The 12,004-nt window shown below is 40.1% G+C and overlaps 1 protein-coding gene across 1 annotated transcript; it reads left to right on the top strand.

Annotated features, from left to right (window-relative positions):
- Positions 1-489: 489 nt before the first annotated feature.
- Positions 490-11,993, top strand: OLAH (oleoyl-ACP hydrolase). The gene is made up of 7 exons (XM_059842649.1): positions 490-663; positions 6,569-6,700; positions 8,339-8,477; positions 9,064-9,163; positions 10,195-10,364; positions 11,258-11,343; positions 11,587-11,993. The coding sequence occupies exons 2-7, from the start codon at positions 6,571-6,573 to the stop codon at positions 11,715-11,717; spliced, it is 756 nt and encodes a 251-aa protein (XP_059698632.1). The 5' UTR covers positions 490-663; positions 6,569-6,570; the 3' UTR covers positions 11,718-11,993.
- Positions 11,994-12,004: the final 11 nt, after the last annotated feature.

The raw sequence follows: 12,004 nt of genomic DNA, 5'->3' as shown, positions 1-12,004 counted from the left end.
TTCTCTCCCAGGGAGCAGCCAGTCAGCCCAGGGACACCCGCCCGAGACCAGAGGATATCTGGGGAAGGGGGAATCACCCCCCAGCCCGTCTGGCGGCCCCTCCTCGCCCGCCCGCAGACCCTCCCCAAGGTCCCCGCCCGAGCCCCGGCCCAAGCGCTCCCCGAGCCGGGCCGAGCCGAGCCGGGCCGGGCGCGAGGCCCGCGACAGCACAGCGGAGTTTACAGCGGCTCAGGGCCCACATCGAGGAAAGCCCGGGAGAGCCCCGGGCGGATGGGGCGTGGGTGTAAGGACACAGCCCAGCCGAGCCCACCCCTCTGCCCGGCGCACCCCCAAAGAACGACACCGGCGGGCACCACCCGATCCCTGCCCACCTCGCCGTCCGCCGCCTTTGCTTCTGTCCCTCTTCCCAGCGGGTCCGGAAGCCGAGCGGGGCGGGGCGGCCGCGGAGGCGGGAGGGGAGCGGCCTCGCCATCCCCAGCGCTCCGGGGGTCGGCGGTTGAGTTAAAAGGGCAGCGTGAAGTGGGGCAGAGGCGCTGACTCCCTCGAGGGGCAGACGGGCTTCGCAGAGAGACCTGGGCTAATCGGAGGGCTGGGCAGTCGCTACTGTGTGAAGTTTTATAAGGGCAAGTGCCGGTCTGCGCCTGGGAGAGGGTAACTCTGGACGTACGTACAGACTGGGGAACGAGAGGCTGGAGACCACATTTCCATCGACCTGGGGTTCCTGGTTGATGGAAAGTTGGCTATAAACCAGCAGTGCCCTGGCAGGCAGGAGGGCCCGCCGTGTTCTGGGGGGCATCAGGCCCAGCATCGCCAGCCGGCAAGGGAGGGGATTGTCCCGCTCTGCCCTGCACTGGGGTGGCCTCAGCTCGAGTGCTGGGGGCAGTTCTGGGTGCCACAATACAAAACAGACATTAAACTATTAGAGAGTTTCTAAAGGAGGGCTATGAAAATAGTCAAGGTCTAGAGGGGAAGCCACATGGGGAGCAGCTGAGATCACTTGGTCTGTTCAGCCTGGGGAGACTGAGGGGAGACCTCACTGCAGTTACAACTTCATCATGAGGGGAAGCAGAGGGGCAGACACTGATCTCTGTGGTGCACAGGGACAAGAAACAAGGGAATGGCCTGAGGTTGTGTCAGGAGAGGTTTAGGCTGGATATTAGGAAAAGGTTTTTACCCAGGGAGTGATTAGGCACTGGAGCAGGTTCCCCAGAAACCTGATCACAGCACCAAGCCTGCTAGAATTCAAGAAGCATTTGGAAGATGCTCGCAGGCACATGGTGTGATTCTTGGCATGTCCTGTGTAGGGTCAGGAGTTGGACATCAGTGATCCTTAGAACTCAGTATGTGTGATATGGGGAGAAAGCACACCTGGGGCTGCACTAGAGGCAGGGGCTCTTCACAGCTGCTGTTCCTCATGGGCTGTGCCCTTAACTCCTGTGGTGTCCTTGGCAAGACTGAGACCAGGTGCAAGCCCTGGCTGGCCCAGGGGACTCCTCACCCACTGTAAGTGGCCCAACTGCTTTGTGGGTGGGCAGTGACACAGGAATCTGCACGGGTGTTTCTGTGGAGCAGGTCTGGGCTGATGGGTTTCTGCGCCACCTGTTAAAATGTTGTGTTGGAGAAATGCTTGAGGGATGTGACTTGCAGCTCCACAGGAGTAGGAGTAAGCAGTAGCCAGAGTGATTGGGTGGCATTTGGAGCAGTTTTCACATGCTGGAGCAAACATTTCACCCCATGGTGAAGCACCACCTGTACTGGGGAGGGCATGTGAGGCCTAGTGTAGTACACAAGCCCTACAAGGAACAACTGAGGGAGCTGGGGTTGTTTAGCCTGGAGAAGAGGAGACTCAGAGGTGACCTTGTCACTCTCTACACCTTCCTGAAAGGTGGTTGTGGTCAGGTGGGGGTCAGTCTCTTTCTCCAGGCAATGACTGACAGAGCCACAGGATGCAGTCTTAAGCCGCACCAAAGGAAATTCAGGTTGGATATTAGGAAAAAGTTTTATACAGAAAGGGTGATAAAGTGTTGGAATGGTTTGCTTGGGGAGGTGATAGAGTCAGTCTCTCTCACAACTGCTCTCTCACCCACCTACCAGTGGGATCAGGGAGAGGATCAGATGAGTAAAAGTTAGAAATTTTGTGGATAGGGAAAGCAAAAGCTGCACAGAAAAGCAAATCAAAACAAGGAATTAATTTATTTCCCATGGTCAGGTGTTCAGCCATCCTAAGGAAAGTAGAGCTCTGTCATGTGTAACAACTGCTTGGGAAGACAAACACCCATCACTTAAAACGTCCCTCCATTCCACTTTATTCCCTCCACTTTATATACTGACCTCTTACTGAAGCCTATGGTGCTGCATGGGTCTGTTTTGACCAAGAGCAGGACTCAGCATTTGGTCTTCTTGAATCTCCTACCGTTGGCCTTGGGCTATCGATCCACCTAGTCCAGATCCCTCTGCAGAGCCTTCCTGACGTCCAGCACATCAACCTCCCACCCAGCTCGGTGTTGTCTGAAAATGTACCTAGGGTGCACTCAATCCCCTCATCCAGATTATCAGTACAGATACTAATCAGGAGGTTGCAATCTCCTAATTCATTTTTTCCCTTGATTTTCCCTTGGTAATTATCTTTCCACATTGATGTCTTTCCTCTCAATTGTTGAGCTACTTACCTAGTGCCATCCCTGTGCGCCCGCCTTTCTCTCCAGTTTTATCTCTCTTACCTTTCACAATTCAACTCTATGGACTGCTTTAGAGCTCTTCCTCTCAATTGAATGATTTCCTCAAACATCTGAGCAAAGGCTAGGAGGTTGTACCATAGCAGAACTAGGATGACAGCAGCAGCAGTAGAAAAGGAGGGGAAATTATACTGCTCCTTGTGTTTGTTTTTGAAACATCCATATCGTCTGTATATTTGGCAGTTTCAATGCCCTGGAAGATCCCAGTAGTAAAGTCCATGTTGAGAATGCATGTTGTGTGACTTTAATATTTATTTCAATAATTTTGCATTTGGGATGCTTTGAGCTTATCAGATGCAAGTGTTCCACAAATAAGTTTCTCTGGAATAATATCCTAGATTTTTTTTCAAGAATAAGTAAAGGGATGAGTAAACAGCTTTCTGGAGGACATTATTTCAGTTGGTAATGACACAAATTTTTTTTCATCAGCAGCTTTTAGATGTTGGCAATGACATTAACCAATTTCAAATATAGTGTGCTAAAAATGTAGCCTTGAGAGATAAGTGATTGGGAAAAATATGACTAATAAGATGGGTATGCTCCATACTTTTTAAAATTAAATACCAGTATTTTTCTGAACTCAGGAGTTACTGAGATATGGCTTCCCACTTTTTTTTCCCCTGTGGTTTATGCATTTTGCCCTCTCTTAAATGGAAGATCTCACCACTGATTTTGCTGAGTAAGAAAACTTTTAGGGATATAAATCAGCAAATACCAAAAACATGTAATAAATATTACAGTTTGTGTAACAGATGTGTTTTTTCTCTAACTCGACACCTCTTTTCATAAACCTGTAATTTTCCAGAAAGTTTAAATGCTTACCCTGAAAAACATATTTTTAAACTTTTTTAAAGGATTATTTGAATAATGAATGTAGCCAAATGTGTATGATACAGTAATATGTAAGGTACTGATACAGATGAAGAAATAAAAAATTTCAACTGTTACATCAGTTATACAAACTGTGTTTCTCTTGTGAAGATAAAATCAGTAGAGGATTACACTGCCTAACTGTCCTACAGCCTGACAGCTCTGTTATTACAGGATTGCAGATACCAAGAGGTCAATGCCCAGCCAGGTGTCTCAGATACATGCCTAGCTGTAAGCAATCTAGCAGCTTTGATAACAGACTCCATGCCTACCATGAAGTTGATCATTTGACTCCCAGGCTCACTCTTCCACTTCTGTGCTTATTGCTGGGAGATGAATGGACCACCTTAAATCTGAATTTTATGAGTGGACTTGGATCTACTTGCCACCTGGGAAAGGGTTGCTTTTTCCCTGGCTTCCAGAATCTGCAGACAATGGGCTAACTCATGTGTGTGCAAATGACACAGGTCTGCTTTGTAGGGTTTGCAAGTTCCTGGATGCCTGAGAGGCCTCTTAGGTCTGGGACTGCCCTACTGGCAAGTACCACATCCCTACAGTCCACAAAGACTTCTTCCGTGGATTTTTAGACTGTGTGCTATAGCATATATTTTGCTTGGGGAAATATCCTGCAAGCACTTGGTGTTTCTTTACCTTTGGCTTTCTGTTCCCTGCAGGGTGGGGCTGCTGGTCCACTTGTCCTAGCAGCTGGTCAGTGTGAAAGCAGTTTTGTTGTCGCTTGTGTTTTCAATTAATATTTGTCCACCTACTATAAGGTGATGCCATGACAATAAATAAAACTCATGTAAGAAGTTCGTCATGCCCTGAAAGCCTGTCTCAAAAACACGTTTGAAAAGTCATCCAAAATTTCTTTGGTAATGGACCACATCTGGGTTAATTTTTAATTCTGTTGTTTTACAAGGATATTGAAATACTGAAGTGAGTATGGCACAGTCCCCTGTGATTGTGACTGGAGTGGGTGGTGTACAGGAGAGTCTGAGATAATTGGTTTTGTCTTAGGAGGGGAGTGCCAAATGAAGATGTCTTCACCTGCCTAATAGAAGGATGGGCAGAGCCAGGCTCTTCTTGGCTGTACTCAGCAAAAAGAAGACTTGTGGATACAAGGGACAGCAAGCACTTAGAAAAGTATCCTCACTGTGAACTGTGATTGAGCAGTGGAACCTGGTTACCAAGGAAGATTGTAGAATCTCCATCCTTGGAGATACTCAACACCTAACAAGAGATTTGAACTACATGATCTCTAGAAGTCCCCTTCAGCCTAAGTTGTTCTGTGATTTAAATAATGGCTCTTTTAATCTTTTATACAGCTCTCTATCAGACTAGAATTTTATTTTCAGCTTATTCTAAATGTGAAGAGAAAAAAGGCAGGATATACTTTCTTAAAATTCAGTGGCTTTTCTTTTTTTCACTGATTGAGCCATTTCTTTGCTGGTAGTTCAAGAAACATTGTTTTTGATTGTGAACAAGCCAAAGTAGATTTTTCTGCCATTAATTCATCAGGTCATGCATCTAACTTTAAATTTACAGGGAATACAATAAAAGCTTGTTTCTCTTGAAAAGCTTACAATCTAGGAAAATCTTGATTTTGCAGAAAAATTCTTATGTATCCTCTCTTTTGTTATAATAGGGTCAAAGTTAGATCTCAGGTAGAAGGCCAGTAGGTGGAAGTAGATGAAAATATAAAGAAAATTTAGAAAGAATAATAATTTTTTTAAAATTACTGTCTTGTCTTGTAAAAAATGAGAAAAAAGACATTTCCCTAACCAGATATGCTTAGATTTCAAATAAATTGAGATTCAACTGTATTCCAAAGAAGATTATGTAATAATGTAATAGTTCTTTCTTGTTTGTGGCCTTTTCTTTTTGTGAATGAAAATTAGATTGGCTGAATGTATCTTTCAAACCAGTAAGACAGACTCTGCAGGTTCTTTGTTTCAGGGAGAGTTGTAAAATAATCCTTAAAGGCAAATTACTCCATTAGGTTAGCACAGATGTCTATTTGCATCCAAACTTTGGGGCTGTATATGTAATATTAGCATGCACCTGTCCAGCTGGATGAAGATCATAAAAGGCTCCTTTCATTTCAACAGGAGGATGGTGAGACTGATGTAGGTGAAAACTAAACTACAGGATTAGTTTACAGCTTGAGAAACAATGTGCTCTTACTACATAGCTATGTAGTTGGTAGTGCTGAGTAAAAGACTGGCATAGAGCATTATGCTCCAAGAAGCTGGGAAGGGACAGATTGTCTCATCAGCGGCATCATCAGACACAGCTGGTGATGAGTCTGCATCTCAGTTACAGCTTTGACTTAGGTTACTCTTTGAGCCCCTAAAACCAAAAAAGGGGTTAATTCTTCATGAATCAGATAGTGGAGCTGTGCAACTCATTGCAAGAGGATGTCATGGATGCCAACTGTTCAAGGGGAGACTGGAAAAATACATGAAAGAGTAATTCATAGATGTTTTACATATATAAAGAAACTACATCCTGCTGTGGCTTTCACATCTATTTTACCACTGTGATAGAGAGAACATTGACCTAGGTGGTCCTTATGTTTTCTAGGTTCTTCAGATGGACCTTTTATTTTTGTATATATCCTAAAAGCCTATGTTTTTAAATAGTCTTCCTTAAATCTCTTAACAATTTATTTTGCTGCTTGTAATGTTTGTTGTGGTCAGTGACTGAGCAAATATTAACTAAGGGTATTGCCCAATACTATTCTACCATCATTTATAAAAGCAGAACCGTTTTACAGTGTTGCAGGAAGATGATCTCATATCTAGAAGATAGTTGTTGTAATGCAAGTAGCTTTGATGACAGAGACTATTGCACCCTGTTGTTTCAATTTAGACTTAATTTACTCTAATTTTCCTGTATCTGAAGAGTCTTGTTCTAGAATGATGGTGGGGTTTTTGGTTGTTTTTGTTTTGTTTTGTTTTAAGAAATGGAAAAGCTGGTTGCTTGTGTACAAAAAAAGCCAGATGCTGTTTGTAGACTGATTTGCTTTCCATGGGCTGGAAGTGGAACTTCACAACTTGCTCAATGGGGTAGACTCTTCAATGACTCAATTGAAGGTTAGTAATTTTGTAGTTGCAGTAGAAGTTAAGCAATTCTGAAATACCCATTAGCCAAATTTTTAAAATGGAATATAATAGTCTTGAAAGCACCACAATCTTTGTCCAGTGTATCTTCTCCAGAAAGGAAGGAACTAGCATTCATTAGGAACTAGCATTTCCACTAGGGTACATTTTCTGTACCACCTTGAATCAAATTATATTTGATTGGGTAAAAAATTATATCCTCAAAGCTACATTTCACAAGAGTATAGTATGCTTGACTACTTCAGAAACTACTGGTATGATTCAGAAACAGAAGTGCGCTGAATATTGTTGCTAAGCCAGTCTTCAGCAAGGTTAACAGTGAAGATATGAGAACAATTTTTAATTTTGAGAGGCTGCAGAGTATCTCTTATCCAGTGTTCGTACTTCTTGTATCAAAACTGAAATTTAATCTATGAATTTTGTAACAGTGCAATGAGGTTTAGTTACATTATGAAGTAATTCTCATTGCTCACAAGATACATCAGCGCTAAAAAGATCCATTGCTTGACCTGTTTGAAGAGGAACCAAGGCCATTTTCCAAATCTTCCACAAAGAAAAAAATATGTTCATATCCATGAGCATTGCCATTGCAGTTTTACCAGTCCTCTAAATGCAAGTATACTTTCTGGTAAGCACCTGCGTGTTGAATTTTCCTTGAAATTGGAGGAAAAAACAAAAAGGAAGAAAGAAAAAATTTTTGTCCACTGGAACTACTTCCAAGAAAGTTACTAAGGAAATGGCCTGGGACCAACTGCAGATGCAGACGAATAAAGTCAGGGCACAGCATGTTCTTTCAGGGATGGTTTGTGCAGAAAGTATAGAAGATGCAAACTTTTCTGTACTGGTATCTATGGTATTAGATTGTGGTTTAGTCTGTCTCTTCTAGAAGAGTCTGTCTCTGTGTCTGACCCATTACTTCTACATAACTAGCAGTATGCATGATGTCAAGGAGATATGAAAAAAAAAACACTTTTTTTTCCTGATCTATTCATTCCTTACTTTCACTAAACAGTGAGAGGAAAATCCTTAATTTTGAAAGGAAAATAGTAAAAGCATGTAAATTTCCTTCTCTATAAATATAAATAACTATAAATGTAACTATAAATACAAACATCCACCAATTTGCACTATGATTCCACATTTTCCAATGCGTAGTGCTGAAGAGGTGACAAAGAAGAAAACAGGGATTGTACAACTCTAACAGATTTTCACTTACTAATGCTGCCCTTGAAAGGATATATTTTACACAACCCTCAAACTTATTACTACTGAAATTAATGAATTTGTGGTTGTTATTGAAACTTATAACAATGCTTTCAAATCTCAGCTGAAATCAGGATCTTGTGGATTCTGACCCAAGGCATTTCTCAATCAGATCAGCTGAAGGGGCAACATTTGAGAGTAAGGAAGGGTGGAAACCTAATCTCTTGCAGGATTAAACCACAGTAGCAGAAATACCAAGCAAGTGCACAGGATCAGCTGTAAGGAGGATTAATTAGAATAGTATGTATATTCTACAGAATAATTTAAAAACTTAGTTAAAATTATTTTACTGTATCTGTTTGAAATAAATACAATTCTTTTCCCTCCCTTCCTTCACGTCTTCTGCAGTGTTCTGTATAAGGCTTCCTGGAAGAGAAACTCGTCTTGAAGAGCCTTTTGCAAAAGACATGACAAGTGTAGTTAATGAAATTACAAGTGTTTTGTTAAAAGAATTGAAAGAAAAACCATTTGCATTTTTTGGTCACAGGTAAAAATATATACATTTTTAGATATCCTGGTGAAGGAGCTTCTATTGCTGAGCTCTAAGAGTAGAGAGTTACTTGTTTTCGTTTGCAAAACCTTTAGGAAAAATATGCTTCTGCAAGGATCTTCTGTCAAGTCGTCCTAAAACATGCAGTTGCTCTCAAAGACTCTGGTTATTTATTTATACCTTTAGGTGCAACATCTGAGCATGTGTTTCTAATCAATTATAATTGCATTTATTGTTAATATTTGTGCCAGTGCTTGATCTATATGAATGCAGGGGGTGAACTATTCATGGAACACATATTTTAAAGATTGTTGAGTTCCAAGTATTCAAAATAATGTTCTTATTGAAAATGAAGGAGACTATTAAAAGAAAGAGAATATGAAAAAGTCTTATTTGCAAAATTAGACTGTGTAGGAATATACTTTATGTCAATAAACTAATATCATTATAATCTGCATGCCATATACCGTTTCAGAAATTGTTCAAGATAGCCAGTTAGCTCTGAAATTAAAATTATGTTTATATTTTCCAGGTTTTATGTATGCTTTTACTTACTTTGCTTTAATTTCTTGTTTTGCTGCAGTTTTGGAACTTACACGAGTTTTGCCGTTGCACTTCATCTGAAAGAAAAGTACGGACTGGAGCCAGTCCATCTTTTCATGTCAGCAGCACATGCCCCAAATGTAAGCTACAGAATCATTAACATTATGAAACAGAACCATAAATTAGCTACTAAGAGTAAGAATAATATTTTACAGTATGGTATGCAGAGTAGTTTTAATAAAGAAATTTAATTAAGAAAAAAAATCAACATTTCTTCAGAGTCTATGAAATGAAAAGTGTTCTGAGGTTGATGCAGAATACATAATATTCACTGCTGCTAACCTTAGCCTTGGGGGAACAATCTCCTTAAACTAATGCTGGGACTAATTAATGCTTAAACCAACTAATCCTTAAACAAAACTTTTTTGAATATTTTGTTATTTAGTACGGCCATTGGCTTAACACTCAAAAATAATCAAACCAAAATTCTAAGTGGTCCTCCTTACTGTGCAATGTGTGAAGTGACTGTCTTTACCAAGTCTTTTATAAACCTGCTGCATCAACCCTCAATACATTTGTCCAATTTTTTTTTCTCTCTCCTCATTCTTTGTAGGATTTGAATCAGTTTTTTTCTGAGGTTCTGCTAGTCTTTCTCAGAAAAACAGTAGTGAAGTGGCATTTTTCCAGTCCTGTCCTCAGTTGGCATTTGCAATTTCTGTTTTTCAGTTTCTAAGGCTTCTTAACAGTCCTGAGTATGAGCTAGTGATTCATGGAAGCAATTGTTATTCCTACACATTTCCATAATCAGTTGGTCTCTTCAGTCCTGCATTATCCAGATTTATGTCCAGTGCTAGGTTTTTCTTTCTCTTAGATTATTTTACTAGTTGTATTTCAGTAGTAAGAGTCAAGCTTGAACAAAATTATATTAACAGTTATTTGTCTGTATAAGTTTCAGAAGTACAGAGTACTTGGCTTGCTCATAGTTTGTAATTTCAGTAAGCACAGTCTACTAACTCTTTCCATGAAGTTTTCTCTGTGAATGTTAAACAAATCAGCCATCATGTTCTGGAGATGGAAAATTATTGTACTTTTTACTAAAATAATTTTAACGAAAAAGTTATTCAAAGTATATTATCTACAACATCTGATCTGTTTTGTTTGGTATTGACAGTCTGCAGCATATCTTGCCGTCAAAAGCATAGTCTTACCTGATGGACACAATGACCTTCTTGCAATTATGGAGATTCTAGGAGGAAATTTTGAGCTTCCACATGATGAAAACCTTTGGAGAGATATGGCGCTTACTTTCAGAGAAGATGCTAGACTTTTTCAGACATGTTCGTAAGTTTTACAACTTTGTATTACTTCTGTATTTGTATTTTACATTTTTACATCTGTCTGATAATGTTTTCTTTTTTCTTTCTTAGTAACTTGTTCTCATTTCTGTTATAAAAAGAATAAGAAGTAGTAAACATAGGTTTTTTTTCCTTTGTGTGCTTTTCTATTTGTTTTCTGGTATTTAGCCATAGATGGAACACTGCGTACTGCAGCAATGACAACTGTTACTGCAGTAGTGAACCTGTCATGGCAGAATTACAGTTCTACCTACAATCTAAAGTTAGCAGCTACTAAAAGGGAATATTCTAGTGTCTTTTATTGTTCTCTGAGGTTAACAACCTCAGCTCATCATGCTTCAGGAACACTGCATTCACCCTCCAGATCCAAGGTCCTCTAGCCCAACCAGAAAAAGGATCCCTGTGTTCTGGGCACCCAGACAGCAACCGGCTTCCTGTGTCCTAACTGCTGTCCCCACTGGACATTACATGACAGCTCATGTAGCTGAGTGGTTAAGGCTTCTTACCTTGGCAAAAACAAGGACACTCTTGGCTGTGGGACTCATTTTGGTCTTAGGAATCTGACACTGAAAGATGCTGAAATGTTAGAACTTGTATATAAGTAGGTAACATCATTATTTATTGTAGGTGAGAATTTTTATTGCAGATTGAAGCCCTTTTTTCCCCCAACTATTGGGTCATTCTTTCCTTACAATTTTATATTTAATTGCAGTAGGGTAAGGAGCTAAGAAACTTCCAGAAACTCACGATGTCTGTATAATCTAACTTTCGACATTTGTTACATTTTGGAGAAGAACAAAAAACCTTTTTTGTATGTGGAAGCAAATTTCAAATATATGTGTCATATGGAATGTTTTATGACTACTTTTATGTTCACAGATTTGAGAAGACAGAAATTAATATCCCCTTCTCCTGTGATATTACCTACTTTTGTGGGTCTGATGATAAAATATATGATGCAAAAGGTACTTTGCTTAAATGGTTTTCCTCTTATACTTACACATTTTCTTGTTGTATTACACCTGTTAATTAGAGTTTTCTAGAGTCTACCTCCTTCTTAAAGGAAACAAATCAACAGAGCGGTATCAATATATGAACCAAAAAGTTGATATGGGATTTAAAATAATTAATAAATTATAGCTTTGAAATAGTTATACAAAATGATACAATAGTTGACATTTCTCTGACACTTTAAATATCTTTTTTAGGTTGGCGAGAACTAACGAGTGGAGATACTTCCTTTTATGAGCTTCCTGGAGATCACCTTTATCTGCTGAAACCATCTAATGAAAGCTTCTTGATAAAACACATCACAAGAAGCATAGAAAATGGTCTATGAGTATTTCCCTCAATTTTAATAGCAGAATGTGTAAGGTTAGTCCACAGAAATTTGTAATAAGTGACTTCTTTCTCTACATTGCATGCACTTATGCCTCAAAGTTGTTCTGTTCCTCCTCTGTAATCCTTTATAAGGGGGAGTTTTCCTGATGTTTTGAAAACAAACATTGGCTTTGGGTCTTAAAAAAGATTTAATCTTTTCCTTCTTCTCTTGCACATGTACAAACTCTTCACTTTATTCCATAACCCTGTTTGCAAAAAAATTACGTCTATGTTATTTTACTGTTA

This window comes from Haemorhous mexicanus, chromosome 1 (assembly GCF_027477595.1).
Source record: "Haemorhous mexicanus isolate bHaeMex1 chromosome 1, bHaeMex1.pri, whole genome shotgun sequence".
Taxonomy (NCBI): domain Eukaryota; kingdom Metazoa; phylum Chordata; class Aves; order Passeriformes; family Fringillidae; genus Haemorhous; species Haemorhous mexicanus.
This window is presented reverse-complemented; position numbering and strand designations above follow the sequence as displayed.